At 50.8% G+C, this 18,765-nt stretch overlaps 12 protein-coding genes across 12 annotated transcripts; 5 read left to right on the top strand and 7 right to left on the bottom strand.

The window, feature by feature from the left end:
* Nucleotide 1: 1 nt before the first annotated feature.
* On the bottom strand, nucleotides 2-411 carry cox5 (cytochrome c oxidase subunit V cox5-Aspergillus niger [truncated ORF]; the record flags this gene model as incomplete). The annotated part of the gene is made up of 2 exons (XM_001401004.3): nucleotides 2-6; nucleotides 102-411. Coding segments are annotated over 2 exons (315 nt in total), but the record flags the coding sequence as incomplete, so codon positions are not given.
* A 946-nt stretch (nucleotides 412-1,357) lies between these two features.
* Nucleotides 1,358-2,125, bottom strand: An14g04160 (uncharacterized protein; the record flags this gene model as incomplete). Its single annotated transcript, XM_001401003.3, has 5 exons — nucleotides 1,358-1,498; nucleotides 1,561-1,609; nucleotides 1,677-1,937; nucleotides 2,046-2,056; nucleotides 2,120-2,125. 5 exons carry the CDS (start codon nucleotides 2,123-2,125, stop codon nucleotides 1,358-1,360), a joined length of 468 nt encoding a protein of 155 aa, XP_001401040.1.
* A 906-nt stretch (nucleotides 2,126-3,031) lies between these two features.
* Nucleotides 3,032-3,437, bottom strand: An14g04150 (uncharacterized protein; the record flags this gene model as incomplete). Its single annotated transcript, XM_059744217.1, has 2 exons — nucleotides 3,032-3,178; nucleotides 3,345-3,437. 2 exons carry the CDS (start codon nucleotides 3,435-3,437, stop codon nucleotides 3,032-3,034), a joined length of 240 nt encoding a protein of 79 aa, XP_059604692.1.
* A 402-nt stretch (nucleotides 3,438-3,839) lies between these two features.
* Nucleotides 3,840-5,566, bottom strand: An14g04140 (uncharacterized protein; the record flags this gene model as incomplete). The annotated part of the gene is made up of 4 exons (XM_001401001.1): nucleotides 3,840-5,057; nucleotides 5,116-5,278; nucleotides 5,337-5,420; nucleotides 5,472-5,566. 4 exons carry the CDS (start codon nucleotides 5,564-5,566, stop codon nucleotides 3,840-3,842), a joined length of 1,560 nt encoding a protein of 519 aa, XP_001401038.1.
* A 427-nt stretch (nucleotides 5,567-5,993) lies between these two features.
* An14g04130 (uncharacterized protein) lies at nucleotides 5,994-6,532 on the bottom strand (the record flags this gene model as incomplete). The annotated part of the gene is made up of 2 exons (XM_059744216.1): nucleotides 5,994-6,347; nucleotides 6,488-6,532. 2 exons carry the CDS (start codon nucleotides 6,530-6,532, stop codon nucleotides 5,994-5,996), a joined length of 399 nt encoding a protein of 132 aa, XP_059604691.1.
* Nucleotides 6,533-6,603: 71 nt separating this feature from the next.
* On the top strand, nucleotides 6,604-7,438 carry An14g04120 (hypothetical protein; the record flags this gene model as incomplete). The annotated part of the gene is made up of 5 exons (XM_059744215.1): nucleotides 6,604-6,634; nucleotides 6,692-6,820; nucleotides 6,898-7,023; nucleotides 7,111-7,186; nucleotides 7,264-7,438. The coding sequence occupies 5 exons, from the start codon at nucleotides 6,604-6,606 to the stop codon at nucleotides 7,436-7,438; spliced, it is 537 nt and encodes a 178-aa protein (XP_059604690.1).
* A 251-nt stretch (nucleotides 7,439-7,689) lies between these two features.
* An14g04110 (uncharacterized protein) lies at nucleotides 7,690-8,184 on the top strand (the record flags this gene model as incomplete). The annotated part of the gene is made up of 3 exons (XM_059744214.1): nucleotides 7,690-7,775; nucleotides 7,876-7,961; nucleotides 8,060-8,184. 3 exons carry the CDS (start codon nucleotides 7,690-7,692, stop codon nucleotides 8,182-8,184), a joined length of 297 nt encoding a protein of 98 aa, XP_059604689.1.
* A 1,071-nt stretch (nucleotides 8,185-9,255) lies between these two features.
* On the top strand, nucleotides 9,256-9,786 carry An14g04100 (uncharacterized protein; the record flags this gene model as incomplete). The annotated part of the gene is made up of 2 exons (XM_001400997.1): nucleotides 9,256-9,313; nucleotides 9,377-9,786. The coding sequence occupies 2 exons, from the start codon at nucleotides 9,256-9,258 to the stop codon at nucleotides 9,784-9,786; spliced, it is 468 nt and encodes a 155-aa protein (XP_001401034.1).
* A 581-nt stretch (nucleotides 9,787-10,367) lies between these two features.
* Nucleotides 10,368-11,938, top strand: An14g04090 (uncharacterized protein; the record flags this gene model as incomplete). The annotated part of the gene is made up of 2 exons (XM_001400996.3): nucleotides 10,368-10,950; nucleotides 11,022-11,938. 2 exons carry the CDS (start codon nucleotides 10,368-10,370, stop codon nucleotides 11,936-11,938), a joined length of 1,500 nt encoding a protein of 499 aa, XP_001401033.1.
* A 698-nt stretch (nucleotides 11,939-12,636) lies between these two features.
* Nucleotides 12,637-13,659, bottom strand: An14g04080 (uncharacterized protein; the record flags this gene model as incomplete). The annotated part of the gene is made up of 4 exons (XM_001400995.3): nucleotides 12,637-12,818; nucleotides 12,882-13,032; nucleotides 13,118-13,206; nucleotides 13,365-13,659. The coding sequence occupies 4 exons, from the start codon at nucleotides 13,657-13,659 to the stop codon at nucleotides 12,637-12,639; spliced, it is 717 nt and encodes a 238-aa protein (XP_001401032.1).
* Nucleotides 13,660-14,272: 613 nt separating this feature from the next.
* An14g04070 (uncharacterized protein) lies at nucleotides 14,273-15,557 on the bottom strand (the record flags this gene model as incomplete). Its single annotated transcript, XM_059744212.1, has 6 exons — nucleotides 14,273-14,583; nucleotides 14,642-14,732; nucleotides 14,811-14,866; nucleotides 14,947-15,078; nucleotides 15,159-15,285; nucleotides 15,519-15,557. 6 exons carry the CDS (start codon nucleotides 15,555-15,557, stop codon nucleotides 14,273-14,275), a joined length of 756 nt encoding a protein of 251 aa, XP_059604688.1.
* Nucleotides 15,558-15,588: 31 nt separating this feature from the next.
* Nucleotides 15,589-18,487, top strand: An14g04060 (uncharacterized protein; the record flags this gene model as incomplete). The annotated part of the gene is given in 6 exon segments (XM_059744211.1): nucleotides 15,589-16,060; nucleotides 16,123-16,190; nucleotides 16,242-16,601; nucleotides 16,650-16,727; nucleotides 16,778-17,505; nucleotides 17,555-18,487. Coding segments are annotated over 6 exon segments (2,639 nt in total), but the record flags the coding sequence as incomplete, so codon positions are not given.
* Nucleotides 18,488-18,765: the final 278 nt, after the last annotated feature.

Genomic DNA, 18,765 nt, shown 5'->3' with positions numbered 1-18,765 from the left:
AGTAGGCTAAATCGTGGGGAAGAAGAAAAAATGGCCCATGTTAGCAAAATTCTGCTGGACGCGGGGAAGATAGCGGAAAGGGGCAAGAAAGAACAGCATACCGGCCTTCTTCTCCTGGAGAGTCATCTGGTGCCAGTCGACCTTCATGCGGTCCCTCAGCTGCATCCACAGCTCGGCCTGCTCCTGAGGGGGCATGGCCTCCCAGCGCTTCTCAATACCGGCGAGTGTGGGATTCGAGATGGCATGCTCGGAGGCGGCGCGGGTCTGCTGGGGAGCGATAGACTTCTTCTCAGTCTGAGGACGAGCGTTCAGGCAAGCCATTGGGCCCGAAACGGTGCGGTAGGAGCGCAGGCCCGTGGTGGGCACAGCCGAGCTGCGAGCAGCAGCGCGAGTAACGGAACGAAGGAACATTGTGTGCTAAGGGTGTGCGCGCGTATTAGAGTCAATTGATCGCCAAAAAGCAACTCTCCAGCAGCGAGAGGGCCGATTCGTCGGGATTGAGGATGGGAAATACCTGGGGTAGAGTGGAGGGGGGTACCAAGAGTCGCGATGGGAGACGAAGACGACGTTCGACTTGTGGTTTGAGGTGGAAGTCGAGTATCCGGACAGGCTAGCTTAGTCCGTTTTACCGCCGCCCTCATTGGTCCACGCCCGCTGCCCGTCCCGACCGTCCGCCATGGCTTTTGCCCCCAAGAAACATCTTACGATGATGTTTCCAATTCCCGTCAGCACCACAGTTCCCCTAGTATTCTTGTAGGGTATACTACTATACATTAAGGCTGATCCGTCCAAGCCTTCTACAGTGTCCCTTCCGATTCATTCTCGGAGCCTTATCTTCCCGACGTTTACTCACCATCTACAAACCGCCCTTTCTCACCACCCAAGTGCTACCTCCTACTCACTACTCATACTACCTAGCCTGTGTCCCTTCTCAGCACTCATCGGTCGAAAACGAGTACTTCACACGGGTTTCAGACCTAAGCACTCGACTCAATGCACAGTTTTGGGGTTTTGTTGTGTGCAGGGTGACCTGATGTTTCTACTCTACATCGAATCGCGTATTCACACACACCATGGCACGTAACAGTATTCTGTACAGACAAACGCTGATAAAGAGAAAGAAAAGCCCCTCCCCGATATTCGTTCATCATGGAAAAAAAGGAAAGTGCCACGATCGCAAGATGATACGGTCACTATCAAAAGAAATCAAGTCGTAACGATCTCTCATTTAACTAAGTTTGTGCAGAGAAACTGAAGGATTTGGTCGTTCCGAGGTACTCCGCATAGTGAGTCAGTGTGATTTGTTGCAATTTGCAACATCCTAGTCACCTGGCCCGGGCCCAGCCGGCGCCATTGTTTATTTGCCAGCCTTACCACCGCTGGCCTCGGCCAGGACGGTCTTCCACTCGATGTCGGACTTGTCGTCGGCGTGGATGGAGGTGTGGATGTTGAGGGCGTTCTTCAGGTTCTCGCGAGTGCTGGCGTAGATCATGGACCACTGTTTCATCGGTGTCAGCAATGATTTGGGGGCTTGAACAACTGAGACGGTGCGGAACGTACGAGGGTAGCGGTGTCGCTGGGAACCCAGGAAATGAAGATGATCTTGCTCCTGTGGTGAGAAGAAAGTGAGCAGATATGCTAAAGTAAACGTTCGGCTATCGTCATCATCATCATACCTCTTGCCTTCACCACCGCCCAGGTCGTACTCGACGTCGTAAACTGCATAACGGGGAGCGGGGTTGCCCTTAGCATCCTTAGCGGCCGCGAGCTTTTCGCGGAAGACCTCGTAGTCCTCGTCCTGGGAAACCTCGTCGATGACAACCTCCTTCTTGTTGTCGGCGATCTTAAAGATGATGAACTTCGTCTTGCTTCCCCTGCTGTTGCCGCTCATGCGGAACTCGTTGAATGCGGTGATGCACTCATCGGTGATGGAAACACTGTCCTCCGTAACTTAGTCAGCCTTATTCGGTTGTCATCGTCGAGTTCCCGATATTGTAGGGATGGTCGAAGACACATGCGGAGATCAGAAGCAGTCAGGAACATACCCAGACGCGAGCTACAAGGCAGGGAAATAAACGGTTAGCCCTGAGAGGGGAACACACGGGCGAGTATTACTCACAGACATGGTTATTTGTGTAGATAAAGGGGAGAGATGGTAAAGAGGTAAGACAAGTTGACAGACGGATAACCTGCGCATGCACGCGATGTTAGTTGGCCGGATTCCCCCTTATTTGTCCTTTGTCATAATCGCAAGATGGTTGGCGAAAAAAAGAACGGCGAACGAAAAGGGAAATGTGGTATACGCACCAAGCACCGTTAGACTGGTCAAATGGCTTTCACGGGGTAGTCTGCGTAAGAGCAACGGAGACAGGATGAGGGGATGTAAGAGAGGAATATAACGGGGGAGGATGGATGGGAACCGAGCTGGAGATAGAGGGGCATTTAGTTGTGCTTTGCTGGGTTGCTGCTGCTGCGGCGGGCGGCGGCGGTGGGGGGGGGCCTAGCACGTGACCCACCCGTCGCACCACCGGCCGCTTATTTCCCCTTCCCACCCATCTTTTCCCCCTGAATCCTGAGGATGACGAAATAAGCCTGGACTTTTACTGTGAGGTAAATGAGGTAAAGTATGTACTGTTGACTAGGTGTGGCCAACCCATAGGCCCAACTCGTTGGTAATGCACCTGCCTGCACCCTGATGCATGTCAGGCGATTATTCACTGGCGATGACGATGTGTTTGGGCCAGAGCCTACGGAGTACATGTGGCATAGATGGATGACCCAGGCATCTACGATCCATACCTCGGCGGTCGCTCAAAGTGTGGGGGCTTTGCTATCTTGGGAGAGATCTATTTAGGTGTAAATTTTATGTCGACCAGCTAGCTAGCTAGCTAGCATTTTGTAGACGCCTGTCTGCCTTTGTCAGTCAACTACTGTTGGCTTTTCTATTCTTGGTACCTCCAGGCAGACGAATCTTGTTTTGCACCGGAATAATCCGCCGTTGATAGATTACCAACCATGGAACTAGCCCCGGCTAGCCGAGCAGTATCACGTCAGGGCATGAAAACTGCGCAGTACCTAGATTTATGCCTAGAGACATAGGCAATGCACGGGTACTGTCTGTCATCATCACGAATATCATGGTGCCTGGTTGCCCAAGTCTGATGCAAGTATATGCGGCCTGTGATCTAGCTCCAATTAGGGATTGAACGCATCCATATGCTTTGACTATGGTCATCTTACTCCGTTATCAAGCCTATACAGAATGTAATTTAACAGCTGCATTACAAAGTCATCTTCAATCATTCAGAACATCTATGGAAAAACGGTATCAAAATAATCTATACTTCCAGACCGTAAAGCTTACCATCGTTCACCCTGCACGATGGCGAATAGGTAGTGACATAAAAGAACCCCGCTACCGCACCAGTAATCGACATCATATCGTCCACGAGACGCGTGCACATGGTGGGATCAGCGGCATAGAAGAGATAAGATGTATGTAAAAACGAAGGGAAGCAAAGAAAAAAAATAAAATCATACATGAAGTAGCAACAACCTGTTGCTGTAGAATGGGGTATATAGAAGCTCACAGAATTCAACAGAGAATAAGCGCAAATGACAAGGGTATGAAATCGTCTCAGGATATCGTCCATGTCACAAGAATTTGAGGCAGGGCTGGTTGCAAAAGACAAACTAGGTGAGAGGCTGATGGTTATACTCATCAATCGCACGAAAGGAAACAATATCGAAGAAAAAGATCATCACTGGGGCATAAATTTGGCGTTAATGGTACCATGTGTTGGATAGACGGATGGGCAAGTAGCTGCTGCCAATAACCCTCAGTCGTCTTCAGCTTGTCCACCATCGATGATCTTCCTCCAATGTTGTGGGAGGCATACACAGACCAGAGGGAATGCCTTGATATCCCCGACGGGAGCGGGAGATGTAGCTGCCCGCCGTGAGCCATTCGATACGCCACTATCTCGCTGCTCGCGGTGTCGAGCATCGTGATCCTCTGCTGTTTCGGGAATTCGAATACCAGTAGCCCACCCATCGTCCCAGATGCCAATCACTTTTAGCATTTCACCGCGATCCAGCGCAAATTCATCACCTGCCCGAGGCTGGTATGCCCAGAGTACGGCAACCTTGTCGCCCGGATGAATGTCATCCTGCGAGTAGTAGTCTTGGAAGGCGGACAGCTGCTCCGACTGGCCGCTGGTCAGTCCATCTGGTGACGAATACTGGCCACCAGTTCCTGACCGAGGGGAGGAATCAGTGCCCGCACCAGCTAAGGCTGAGTTACTGGAAAGCGAGCCATGCCGTTTTCCGGTTGTGGGGGGAATCTTTTTCGACATTGCCCCAGGGCTGGCACCGTGATCGGAATCTGAGGTGTCGCTGTACTTTGCGCCACCGAACAAAGCAGAGTACCGAGATCGGGCTGGAGATGAGCTGGGAACTTCGCGCAATGCAGACATCCTGGCAACTCTTCCGCCGGGTATGGCAGCAAACTCGTGCGGGCTTTGGTCCTGCTGCATTGACGGTGACCCCTTCCTCTGGGGATTGGGCTGATTCAGTGAGCTATCATTCTCCGCCCGGCGCCTGCGCCGCCAATAGATCAATGCTAGCACGGCTAATGCGGCGAGAAGAGCAAACCCGGCTACAGAACCTATAACAATCCCTGCTATCTGACCTCCCGATAAGTCATTGGAGCCTGCTGTTGAGTTGGATGCAGCTGTGGAGGTGAATATCGGCGGTAGTGTCGAAGACGGAACTGTGACATTCGAACACCGAGTAGCAGCATTCGAGTCTGTACAGCACGAATCGGTGGAATTTGACGAGCCCGAGGCGCAATACGAACACAGTCCCAAGACATTCGAACGGAATCCGCAATTTTTCGGTTCATTTTCAGCTCCCGTGATGCAAGTTACCGTAAGCGAATCGGCTGGTAGGGCGCAAATCGTAAAGTCAGACCGAATTTGAGACATGTAGTCGCTTGCCTTTCCGGAGCAGAGATTGGTGTCCGTGACTATCGCCTCTTCACTTATCGCCATTGATGCCTAATAGAAGTTAGTGGGGATGTCCAAACAACAAATGATTAGAAGGGGGTTGACAAACGCAGGTATCAGCGCAAAGCGGTCTTGATTCTTCATCGGATAGGTTGCAATCACTCTTTGAACTTTGTACCAGGCTGCTACATAATACACTTGTCGTATAGCGGGCGTAATAATCGTCTGTATCAGTCAAGTTTACCCCCTGACAGCCCAAGTATTCCTCATACCTAGTAAAAGGTATTTTGGTCAGTCATTTCCCCTGCCATTGCGAAATGGAATACTTACTTTTCCCTCACATATCCCTGCATGACATAGCTGCTCAACTCATTGTCGAACTGCGTGAGGTTCGACACATATTGCATGAATGGACTCGGAGGCAGTTAGCGCAATGGACGTTCCATCTTGGACGCTGGGACATACAAATCGGTGTAGAGACTGGAATTCGTCGAGACAGAGGAACTGTCAAAAGCAGGGCATTGTGTCGAGCCCGACAATGAGATGCAAGTGCCGGACATGGTTGGATCGACACTGGCGGCTGCCAGGTGCTTCTGAATGCGAAAATTGATATCGTAGGGCAGAACAATGACGAGCAGATCACAATTCGGATATGGACATTCAGCAGGAGAGTGATTTAGTCGTTTCCATGCTCATTCCCTTCTTTCGCGATTACTTTTTTGGGTGTTGAATGAACGATCGGATGTGCGCAACGATGGTCTTTAACCCGAGTGGGTTCAATTGTCGACGCGTCCAAAATCAGTGGGACAAATAGATTTTTAGAGAAAGCGAGAAAGAATATTCGGGTAGAGCGCAAGGGACTCTGCCGATGCGATTAGAACCTGAGGATGAACGAGTGACTTGGTTGGGTTTATAGCGAGTAATGTCGGGAAGCACCTCAACGGCGAAGGCAAAGGACAAGGAGGAAAGCCCAAGATAATCGAAGAGTCACGGGAGGAGAAATGAAAAGAGGCGTCGATCCACGGCAGAAAAGGCAGGCGCTAGACAAGGAACCTGGAGGAAGGCCGTGCTTTCCCAGTCTGGGCTGGATGTGATTGCCGCTTGGGTTCGAGGCCCCCCGAAAGGAAGAGACCCAGGAAAGCAAAGCACCGGCAGAACGGCGCGATTGGACTCGATGGAAGTCGGCTCCTTCACGGAACAATCTTGAATAACGGAAGAAGCGCAAGAAACAAAAAAAGGTAAAGAGGCAGAAGCACCAGAAGGGCCGCGACTGGAGAAGACTGACTCAAAAGGGGGACGGGCGGGCGGTTCGCAAGAGTAGCCGGCGTCTTTCCAATTAAACTGCTCCACTGCAATGCGCTGCGATTGAGTCCCTCCGCATGAAGGTTCAGTTGCGCCTACAGATCGAGTTAGTCCACTTGTTGCGAGACTCAGTGTTATCAAATGAAATCTTGAACCGGAGCTCCACCAGCACCCGGAACTGAGGTACAAGAGCCGATCCCGACTCGGTTCATTATCACACCCATCAAACTTTCCAGAAGTAAACACTAACCTTCTGCGTTTCACTTTTTCGCTGTAGACACTGGCTAACTCTAGGATGCTTTGCGCTTGCAGCAAGGATGCGAATGGTCAGAATCTTTTCCACTCCCTGGCGTAAAGTCAGACCAACTTATGAGATCCTGCAGGGGGTGTCGCTGGATTTGCAAGGAACTCAGGAACAAGCAAGCGGAAGAAGAGAAGAAAAGGAAGAATCAATGCAGGAACCGGGAACTTTATTGCCTTGATCATCGCGAGGAATTTTGTGATGCATAGGAGTTCTTAGGGATTATCTATCTCTGGCGGTGATCGACTGACGTGGCACACGTCCGATTTGAGGCTGTTGGTGCCAGAGGCACGGACTGTGCTGGACACAGCGAATGGCCCAGCCTCCACTATTCGGATGAAGTGTATCCATTGCCGTTAGCCTTGATCAAGCCAGCACAGTATAGTGTTTCAGGTTGTAAGCATCTATGCAGTGGTATGTTTTTGTTACATGTGCCACCTACGAAAGTTCTGTTAACTATCTACCTCGAATATACTCCCTAAATTTTCGTTGGAAAAAGAGAACCAGGGAAAGCCGCAGCAGCTATAAGGGTGGGCCTGGCCAACACGGGAGCAGAACCAAATTGTGCAACTCTATGGTACACTAGGAACCGCCAGGTTGGGCAAATATTTGCTATTATCCTTCTGATATTCCACACCTGAAGCATTGTCCCAGGTTGACGATCCCCAAGTGCTCGGGATGTAAGCTTGAGACACCGTCCGCGGAGCACTTGTCGGTGTACCGTAAGTATGTTACTTACATCCACTTTGGGCCGATCGCTATCGTCGCCTCACTCGCCTGGCTCTGCGATACGACTGCCCACGAAAGACTGCTTGCTGCATGGCTTTGATCAGAGTGATTTTTCCAAATCGTTATCCCCGTTGACCGTACCTCATAAGGTAGGGATGCTTGGTGGAGGCTTATATACTAATTCAGATACATCCAATATCTATGGCAATACAAGGTATACAACTGGCGGCTACTTTGAGGTGTACAACATGGTGTCAGAATACCTACCAATTATCCGAAATAGTTTCCTCCCAACTAGAGAACAGATGATAATACACCCTTGCGTGTCACACATACGCCCCTTTCCGCACAATGCTAGGGTCATCTAACAGGGACGAGGAGCTCGCTTACCACAGAACCTGGCATGCTGCTTCTGCATTAATCCGTCGTCGAGCTAGGTACTAGATCACTAATTTCCCTTATTGAGATGCATCCAAAGGTCGCTCTAAGACTCCCATTCAGTTTTCAGCGATTATCTCCGACATCAGGGATGTAAAGAAGCCGACCGGGCTGCTCTGAGGTACCCCACATATTCTCCGCAAGTCTGAGTGTATCATGGCATCTGTATCACATCCCGCTCGCTGGTAAAGGGGCATGTTGAAACAACACCTAATCCTTGCAATGTGCCCTGCAGGAAATCATTATAGGAAGCCAGTAAGATAGATATTACGGACGTGTGGAGACAACATCACCCGAGGCCGTGGAAGCTGTTTCACTCATCGCCCGTCTGGTATCGGCACATCGTGGCACGACCCTGTGGCTGATGGATGTGTAAAATATTGTCCGTGCTGCTCAACCGATATCTAAGGTTCCATTTTGGGTTTCTACTGATCACATTCTCGGATATACTCAGTTCGATTCCTTGGCATAATTTGAGAATAGAGTTCCGCTCTATGGAATGCTTCTGGACTTACAGAAATCAGTAACAAGAAAAATAGAAATAAAAAAAGTTAGCCAGGATGAACCATCTAATTCGCCCAGTGTAAGCAAGTTACTTCAAGGTATGAGGGCAGTGCTACTTCGTGCATTTGAGAACTGGTGGTAGTTATACTTGTAGTACATTCTGTCTTGTCCCTCTGACAGTCGAAATGCAAATAGTACTACTAAGTGATAGGCCAGGAACTACTGTTTTCATAGCATAGTAGAAGAAGCACTGTAGTAGGAGAGACTATCAGCATACTTCCTATTAGTTGGTAGTAGGCACTGGAGGGAAGATTATTCTGATATGAAATGGAAAGAACATGAACAGATAGTGGCACTAGTATATATAAATGTGCAAGTTTTGGATATTTCGTAAACTTTTAGTTTAGGATGGAAATCCATCGATCGCGCAAGGCCTCTTCGAGGGACTTACTACTTACTACCGTCTCAATGAAGCGAGCGAAGATACTTTCAATAGAATGGCCATCAAGAAAATCTGTGAACTACATTAGTTTCTACTAATTACCCCAGCTACCCGTCTCCAGCGGTCTCGGCTGCTCAGTCTTCTCAACAGCCTGCGCGCAGTATCACCCGTGTAGAGAGCACTCTCCAACTTATCGTAGAACAATCTATGTCCAATGAAAGGAATTTACTCTACATAAATGAAGTGCCATAATATCGCCTCGAAAATATGATAAGAGATTACTCCATGTGGTGATCCCCAGTAAGTACCCGTGCCGTCAGGTGATATTAACGACGTCATCTGACTTGGAGGCTCACGCAGGCATCCATCCATCCTTATCGTTCGTCATCCCACCACTACCTGCCGCTGTCAGGTTCATGCGTACTTTTTCCTATACTGAAACCTACATCGTAGGATACAAGCCAAGATCTTACAGTGAACACTTGCATGGTCAGGAGGTTGATCAATAGTGTACCTATTCTACCATTGCAGCCATGTGTGGTTCAGACATCTTTCTAGCGATTCTCGCGGTTTTCTTTCCCCCAGTCTCGGGTGAGTATTGATCGCACATTGAATTGCATTTGCGAGAGGACGCATGCTAACCGACTGGCTCAGTGTGGATCAAAGTAGGCATTTGCACGGCCGATTCCATCATCAACCTTGCTCTCTGCTGCCTTGGCTACGTGCCCGGGCTTTTACACGCCTGGTACATTATACTCAAGTACCCCGAACCAGATTACGATGACCCTAGCTACGAACCTCTCCCTGGCGATGCGGAAAACGGTCGCGTAACATATTACTATGTTTCCCACCAGCCGATCCAGCATCCCTCCCAGAGGGGCTATGGTACTTTGCCGCCACAACAGCCCCAAGCAGCAAACGCCCCGCCACAGAACCAGCAGCCTACTCCGAATCACTCTCAGGAACAAGCCCAAGCTGGCAGCAGCAGCCAGGAACATCATGATAGTCGCCCACCTCCTACCTATGCTGAGGCCGTGAAGGGAGACCATAAAGTGCAGGACTGAGTGCCTTAGAGGAAGGGAAGACCGGCAGCCCCATTCGCATTTACTGCGCTAGGAGTGATTCACTGTCCGGAATTATTGCTTCATGAGAGCTCACTCGCTTTACACATCCTACTCCTATCTTGCCTTGTGACGCCCATCGCAGGAGATCTTTCTGCAGTTTACTCTGCGATCACGCATAATGACGTTGTTAATCATGTATTGTCTACATCATTCTAACGCTTTCTTTCGTATCAGCGGACTAGGACACCAAGGAGGTTAATGTCGTTTCACGTTTGTTTAGCTTACTCTTATACCAATAAAATTACCATGCGAACAGGATGTACACTATGTAAAGCATTAGAAAATCAAGCAGACCCCGAAAAGTCTCCATTCAAAGCCACGAGAAATAGTCTTGTCGGAACCAACAAAAACATCCCCAACGTTGCGCTACTGAAATACCCACCAGAACCGTGCAGAACCGCGGCGATTCCGCATGACCGCCTTCTCTCCCGGCGCCGACCAGCCTTGAAACCCACCCGATAATCCAGCACAACAAACGAAACAAGCGTCTGGTCGGCGTCCCAGTGGCCTTAGCAACGGCCATGCAGTCTATGCCATTGCTGCTCAGGCAGTCCTTCAAATCAACTCTCAACCTCACCCGAACAACCCGCCCAGTCCAACGACGACCGCTCCTGCCCGCCGTTGGACCGAACTCTCTTTACCCTGCACCGCGGAACTTCTCCATCTGCCTGCAATGTCAATTCCGAACCCAGTCCTCGCTTTACTCGTCTGATTCCCTCAAAGACGGGAAGCCTGCTGAGCAGCCGAAAGAAGATGCAAGCCCAGTCATAGCTCTTCCCGCAGGGAACGCAAATCTAGAAGCCGATGCGGGGAGTCAGCAACAGGCTCCTCCCGCTGCTGCGGAGGCGGGCGAAAGTACACAAAGCCAGCAGCAGCAGCAGCAGCAGCAGCAGCAGCAAGAAGAGAAGAGCGAGGCCAATGGAAAGGGATGGGGAGATGGAGGGCTTCCATCCTACATAGAGCAACGCAGGTCACAATTCACAAAGCGGTTCAGTGATGTGATGGACAACCTGCAGTCCAACATTTTCGTGGCAGGACAGCGATTGAATGATCTTACGGGCTATTCGGCGATCGAAATGTTGAAGAAGGAGATTCACAGACAAGGTATGTGGCACCCATATTCCATAACTTAATCATTAGAACTATTGTTTCTAACCTTTGACATGGGTGAATAGAGGAGCGACTCCGCACCGCCCGCCTCCAAGTCCGCACAGCGAAAGATGCCTACGCAGCTGCCATCAACAACCGATCGACCTCCCAGCGCGAAGTCAATGAGCTTCTCCAGCGCAAACATGCCTGGTCCCCCACTGACCTGGAACGATTCACCCACCTCTACCGCAACGACCACACCAACGAAGTAGCCGAGCACGAAGCACAGGAGGCTTTGAGCCAGGCCGAACACGAGGCCGAAGAGGCCGCTGCACAATTGAGCAAGAGCATTTTGTCCCGGTATCACGAGGAACAAGTCTGGTCGGACAAGATCCGCCAAATGAGTACTTGGGGTACCTGGGGCCTGATGGGCGTCAACGTTCTTCTGTTCCTGATATTTCAAATCGCCGTGGAACCCTGGCGTCGCAAGAGACTCGTCAAGGGCTTCGAAGAGAAGGTCATCGAAGCCATTGAGAAGGAAAAGGCGCTTGATCGCATTCAGATCGTGACTGCTCAGAACCAGATGGCGCAGGAATCGTCTACTACATCTACCGCCTCTACAGCGACTCCTGAGACCGCTGAGACCGCAGAGACCGCAGAACCATCTGCCTCTCCCGCAGATGAGCCAATCGCTGATACCGATGCAATCGTCACGATTGAGAGCACCGAACCAGAGGTATTTAGTTCGGATCCAGCTGATGCCGAACCGCCAGCCAATACCATAGTCAGCAAACCCACCCCTGACAATATCCGGGAGTATATCAAATTCCAGCTCGCGCGCGTCTCTCCCCTCTTAGAATCCTTGCGCCAATATCTCCACGATCTCTTCAGTGACCGCCAAGTCGTGCTCACGCAACGAGACCTCTCTACTGTTGCTCTGCAAAGCGCTGCTGCTGGTGCGGCGGTGATCGGCATGTTGTCGATGATTATTCGGCAACGGTGATGAGGAGGTTATCGCCATTGATCTGTTTGATAGCCTGATTGATGTAATTATTAGCATGTGATGTTCATATTAATTATTAGATGTACAGCGTTCAGATAAATAAATGTATAAATAGATAGACACTTCTTACCTCATCGGTGCTTGTCCCAGAATTTACTAGTACTTACGTATTGGTAATTGGAACGGTGACCGCAATTCAGTACAAAAGAAACCGGAACATTGATGGTGACTATACGAAACATTGAAAAGCAAAAGACAAAACACATATACTCAACATCGAACATACAAACAGATAGATACACATCTGTATGTCCAGCGTCACCCACCCACACATCTTCCCCAACGTCTATATCCAAAACAAAAGCAAAGAACACGGGGCCCTGAAGAAACAACGAGTGAGTGATACAGGCTCTATGAGCAAGCGGAGGGAAGAAGGAAAGAAAAAAGTGTTAAGAAACTGTAATAGAACAAGAGGCTCATTTTTCCAGGGTCCATATTAAAAACACAAGGTCTCTTTAATCTTGACAAAAAGACACACATAGAGTAGAAAGCGAGAGAGGAAGGCTTTCGTCTAATGCACAAATACAAACCTTCTCTCTCTCTCTTTCTCTCTCCCTTCCCCTTCTCCGACTTCTACTTCTGCTCTTACGGCCATCGCCCGATTCCCGCGGTCTCAGATCGAATCAATTCTAAATCGTTTAACCGATGACGAGGGTGTCCTCGGAGGGGAAGTTGTATTGGGGAACCTCGAGGTTGAGGGGAGCGGGTCCCTTTCTTATACGGCCGGAGATGTCGTAGTGCGAACCGTGGCAGGGGCAGAACCAGCCGCCATAGTCGCCGGATTCACCGATGGGGACACAACCAAGGTGAGTGCAGACACCTAGATAGGGGGATATATATTAGATGGGAGGTCAATGGCGGGTCGGGGAGGAGTATGTCGTACCAAGCATGACAAGCCACTCGGGCTTCTGGACACGGTCCTCGTCGGCCTGGGGGTCACGGAGGGACTGCCACTCGGTCTTCTGGGCCTCCTGGATCTCGTCCTGGGTGCGGTGACGGATGAAGACGGGCTTACCACGCCACTTGATGATAACCTGTTTCGGAATCGGTCAGATGCTGGATTGCAAAGGGGGACGAGCCAGCCTTCTGGTTCGGGGGAAAAGAGAATATAGAACATACGTTCTTGCCCTCAGGGATGGCACCAAGGCCAATCTCAACCTTAGCCTGGGCGAGGACATCGGCGGAGGCGGACATGTTGACCAGGAAGTCTAGTAATGAGAGAAACTCCATATCAGCGATTTGTCCCGAGCGGTCAAGCACACAGCCATTCCCTCCCATTGTTCAACCTGATATTCCCCCCCTCCTAGTTTTTCCTCCTCTTTTCTCATGTATATGCGCAATATTCAATGTCTCCAGGGGTACCTACCCTGGACGGTGGCCTTAGCACCGACGGCAGAGGCCAGACCGAGGGAACCGGCCATGAAGTAAGAGAAGACCTGGTTGGAGCGTGGGGGCTTCTTGGACTGGTATTTGCTGAAATCGGGGATCTTCAGGGTGGAAGAGTACTCCTTGGAGCTGCCGAAGGGGCTATCGAAAGTGGACTTGGAGGCATCAGCGACTCCCCTCCGCTGCTGGCAGGAGGCAATGGCGGCGCGAGAAGAGGGCAGTTGTTGCCGGGCGCAAGCGCGCAGGATAGAGCTGGAAGCGGCGGAGAGAGACATGGCGAGACGAGCAATTGCAATCAATTGCAATAGAGAACGACCGCAGGGAGGTGGGTTGGGGTGTGGGGGGTGGAGAGGGAGAGATAAGGACGGAGGGAGGATTTGATTTTCCCAAGAGGTCGAGGTTGAGGTCGGAGGCCCGGCATACGGAAAGAGTCGAACCAAAGCTTTCGCTACGACAAGCGATCGGAATCACGGGGCGTTTCATTGGCCCGTCGTCCCGTCTTAGTCAGGCTCTCACCTGACAGTCAATCATCACAGCCTATTACAAAGTAATCATTCTTGACTGTTTAATATACACATTACGTTCTTTACCATCTACTCTTATTTCCGCAATTCATATATCTTTCATGTTCATTGACACTTTTTATTGTGTTTTCCTACCAACTCATACCCTTATTACGCCATTCGTCGTTCACTCCCGCCCGCTCATCCCGTCGTCCGTTCCATTCCGCTGCCCCAATATCCGAATATCCCAATGCGATTGACCAACAACATATTACAATGGACTACCCACAGGTTGAAACCAAAGCAAAATGATATTTCCAAATAACTCCACCATGCAAAGATAAAATATGTATAAATTCCCAGAACTCATAATCGTCTGAATCCGTCACTGGTCCGTCATCTCAACATCCTGATCTCCAGCAGATGTATCAACCGTTCGATCCACCATCATTGTCACCGTTGGCGGTCGAGACCCCCTCGAAGGTTTGTCATCTACTGGCTGTAGACTTTGTTGTTCCTCAAGTTCCTCTTTATCTTCGACAGCTGCAGGTAAATTGCCGTTTAATGTGCGCTGTCCCTTCTCGGGTCCGGGTTCCTTCTCCTTCGCCCGTTTCTCCTTGAACTGCTTATAGGTCGTGGTTTTGGGGATCACGTCGGAAAGAAATTCGAGGTTGTCGATGCGTGATACGGCCGTAGCTGGATATCCATCCGTCAGTAACTCATATTATCATCCCTTTGCCCAGTGGTCACTAACCCAGGTCCTTGTATTGGATAAGCTTGCGCGGCTTTCGTTCGGATTTAACAACGTTGTGTCCTTGTTCGGTAAGGTATTGAATGAATAGCTCCTAATTTCGTGAAAGAGATGTGAGTGTTGATAGCCTCGATATTGACTGAAGAGGGGAGGAAGTATCGTAGTCACGAACCGTGGCCATGGCGATCACAAACGTAGCGTTGCTCGAACATTGTACGATATCGTCGTCTAATTGAATAATCTTCTTGATCCGCGAGACTTCAGCTCATGTTAGCCTTGCACTTATAGCCAGAAAACTTCCCACATACTTGGAAGTGCGCTCTGGCCTGTGATCTCTCGGGAAGACGATGCTTCCGCCGCAGCTTTGTCCTTGGGCGGCATCGCGACGTCGCGTCGGAGATAGTCGTGCAAGTAATGCTCTGGACGATATCGGATTGCACCTGAGGAGAATAACACGAAGTAATGAGTGTAGGTGAGACGGTACTTTCACTCCTGCGACTGTGTTGATACAGAGACAAACCCAGTAAGTGAAGTTGCAAAGAAGGGAATTCCGGCGCGTGCGGCGTCGAAATCCACTCTCGCGCGTGGCGGAAGAGGAAAGTAAATGAATAATGTATGGTTCGGAAGAGGATCGATTCCAGCAAACGCTGCAACTACCAACTAGTTATTTCACGCTTATTAGGGGACCTGTCAGCCAGCACTCGATGCAGATCCCTGATCTGTATCTACAAATTACACTCTATTGTCCTGCATCCTAGCATTTTGTCTTTGTCTATTCAGCCTCGTTTTGAGAGAAGCCCGAGAGCCGGAAAACAGTCCGGATCCCTCACGTGGGCGGCCGCGCATCCTATCGTCGTCATCTCCGATCCAACAGAATTACCCCCAGATTTCCCCTCTTACTAGCTTCAGCTATGCCCATTTTGCGCTGTCAGTCTATGGAATGAGTTGCGATGCCTGTCTCACCCTCTTCGGCTCGTCCGCCTCCCCTCTCGTCTGAGCGTCGGAATTGGAGGAGGTTATCAGGCTTATCTGTCGTCTCACCGATCCACGAGCGCCCGACCCCGGAAAATGGCCAGCCCTCCGCGATCACCGAGGAGATCAGCGAAATTAAGCGCTACGAAGATTTTACAACCATCGACTGGGTGCAAGATGCGGTTCATGAACAGGCACGTCGGAGAGCCAAGCGACGAGATGGATCTGGGTTTTGGGACCAGGAAGAGACCTTTGGTTGGAGACGCAAAGTGCGCGAATCCTACGATGCTGGTCAGGCGTGGCTGGTTATTACAATTGTGGGGGCGGCCATTGGGTTGATCTCAGCGATTCTGAACATCATCACAGAGTGGCTGTCTGACGTCAAGCTGGGGCATTGTACGACTGCGTTTTATCTCAATGAACAGTTTTGTTGTTGGGGTGCTGAAGGAGGTATGTCGGACTGGTGGTGCGATCGCCCCTCGCTGTCTGAGCTGATGGTTCTTTGTTTTCAGGGTGTCCGGAGTGGAGGCCTTGGACCTCTTACTGGATCGTGAACTACTTCATCTACATCTTTTACGCTGTATGGCTGTCCACTCTGCTCGTTCCGAATGAATGGAGCTGACCTCGATAGGTACTATTTGCGTTCGTCGCCGCAAGCCTCGTCAAATCGTTCGCGCCGTATGCCGCAGGTTCCGGCATTTCCGAGATAAAGTGTATAATTGCGGGGTTTGTGATGAAGGGATTCTTGGGCGCATGGACATTGCTGATCAAGTCGATCGCACTACCGCTGGCCATTGCATCTGGTCTGTCCGTGGGGAAAGAGGGTCCGAGTGTGCACTTCGCTGTGTGTACGGGGAACGTGATATCGCGGTTCTTCAGCAAATACAAGCAGAACGCATCCAAGACGAGGGAGGTCTTGACGGCAACAGCAGCGGCCGGAGTGGCAGTTGCATTTGGCAGTCCCATTGGTGGGGTGCTCTTTTCTCTCGAGGTATGGACAGCAGGGCCGATATGAAAGCTCTCACTGATTAGCTGGCAGGAAGTGGCATCGTACTTCCCCCTCAAGACTTTATGGCGCAGTTACTTTTGTGCCTTGGTTGCGACTGGTGTGCTGGCGGTATGTCTACCAAATGAATGCCTTGACTGGCTGTCGCTGACACAATGCAGGTTATGAATCCATTCCGGACAGGGCAACTAGTCATGTTCCAGGTGCAATATGACCGTACCTGGCACTTCTTCGAACTGATATTCTTCGTCTTAATTGGTGTCTTTGGTGGCTTGTACGGTGCCTTTGTGATCAAGTGGAACCTTCGGGTGCAAGCGTTCAGGAAGAAGTACCTGTCGCAGCATGCCATCATGGAATCAGTTGTCCTAGCCGGAATCACGGCCATTCTATGCTACCCGAATATGTTCCTGAAGATCAACATGACGGAGATGATGGAGATCCTTTTCCGGGAATGCGAGGGAGGGCACGACTATAACGGCCTGTGCGAGTAAGTGGCATCATTCGGTTGGCGCAACACGTACTCACCTATTATAGGGCTAAGAACCGCTGGTCTATGGTGATGTCGCTGGCCGTAGCTACCATTCTTCGCATCTTCTTGGTCATCATCTCATATGGCTGCAAGGTCCCAGCTGGTATCTTCGTGCCGTCAATGGCAATCGGGGCGTCCTTTGGCCGGTTCGTCGGTATCCTCGTGCAGGCGTTGCACGAAGCGTATCCGAAGTCTCAATTCTTTGCGTCCTGCGAGCCGGATATTCCATGCATTACACCAGGAACATATGCTTTCCTGGGGGCGGGCGCGGCTCTGAGTGGTATCATGCATTTGACGATCTCTGTGACGGTCATCATGTTCGAGTTGACGGGTGCTCTGAACTACATTCTTCCAACAATGGTGCGTTTATTGCAAAACTATCCCCGTACTACCACTAACTCATAACTAGATCGTCGTCGGCGTCACCAAAGCCGTCAGCGACTGCTTCGGCAAGGGCGGCATCGCCGACCGCATGATCTGGTCCAACGGATTCCCATTCCTCGACAATAAAGAAGACCACGTCTTCAACGTGCCGGTCTCGCAAGCCATGACATCGGACCCAGTCTCACTGCCCGCATCCGACTTTCCCGTCCGCGAAGCCGAGCACCTACTAAGCGACAACAAATACCAAGGCTTCCCGATCGTTGACGACCGGACCCGGAAGACACTCGTCGGATACATCGGCCGCACGGAGCTGCGATATGCAATCAACCGCGCCAAAGCCGAGGGACCGCTATCGCCGACAGCAAAATGCCTATTCACTAAAGAAGCAGCCGAGGCATCAGTAACACGCAGGGCATCGACAGCATCACATCTCCACGTGCCGGAGACCTTCGACGACATCCAGACGAACACAGGGGCCGACTACGTCGATTTTAGCCGGTACGCGGACCACACGCCGCTGACAGTACATCCTCGTCTCGCCCTGGAGACGGTAATGGAGATCTTCAAGAAGATGGGACCGCGCGTCATCCTGGTCGAGCATCGCGGTCGTCTGATGGGCCTGGTCACCGTCAAGGACTGCCTGAAGTACCAGTTCAAGGTTGAAGCCGAGGAACAGGCGCTGGCGGCGACTAGTCCGCCCCAACTAGCTCTGGGGGGAGGGGGCGGACGGAGTGGTGGTGACACGTTAGAAGAGCGGCTGTGGAACCTCCTCCAGCGCATCGGGTCTTTACTGCCGTGGCAGAGGCCACCACCACAGCAGCAGCAGCAGCAACAACAACGACAACAACAACAATCCAGACGACGAGACACCACAGCTCCAGAGCATCATAGAGATGCAGAGACCACAGCCAACGAAGCAGACGAGGAAGACGCAATGCTGGAGTTAGAAGAGCGCTAACCTCCCCCGCCTTCCCCTTCCATCCATCATGATACACATAACACAAAGAATAGATTAGCAGTAGATAGATAGCATTGATACCACACCCACACACATAAATCATTGTACATACTACCTCCTCCCTACCAACCCCCTCCCTATCACATAGAAAATAACTAATCCCTCCTCCCAACAATAACACAACCTACTCCCATCATCGCGGCCCCAACCCACCACCACCCGCCGACCCTCTCCCCAAAGACCCCCATGCCTAGCATAGCCGTAACCAGAAAATTAGC

Source organism: Aspergillus niger (assembly GCF_000002855.4).
Source record: "Aspergillus niger supercontig An14".
NCBI lineage: Eukaryota > Fungi > Ascomycota > Eurotiomycetes > Eurotiales > Aspergillaceae > Aspergillus > Aspergillus niger.
Note: the sequence above shows the minus strand (reverse complement) of the source record. Positions and strands in the feature narration are given on the sequence as shown.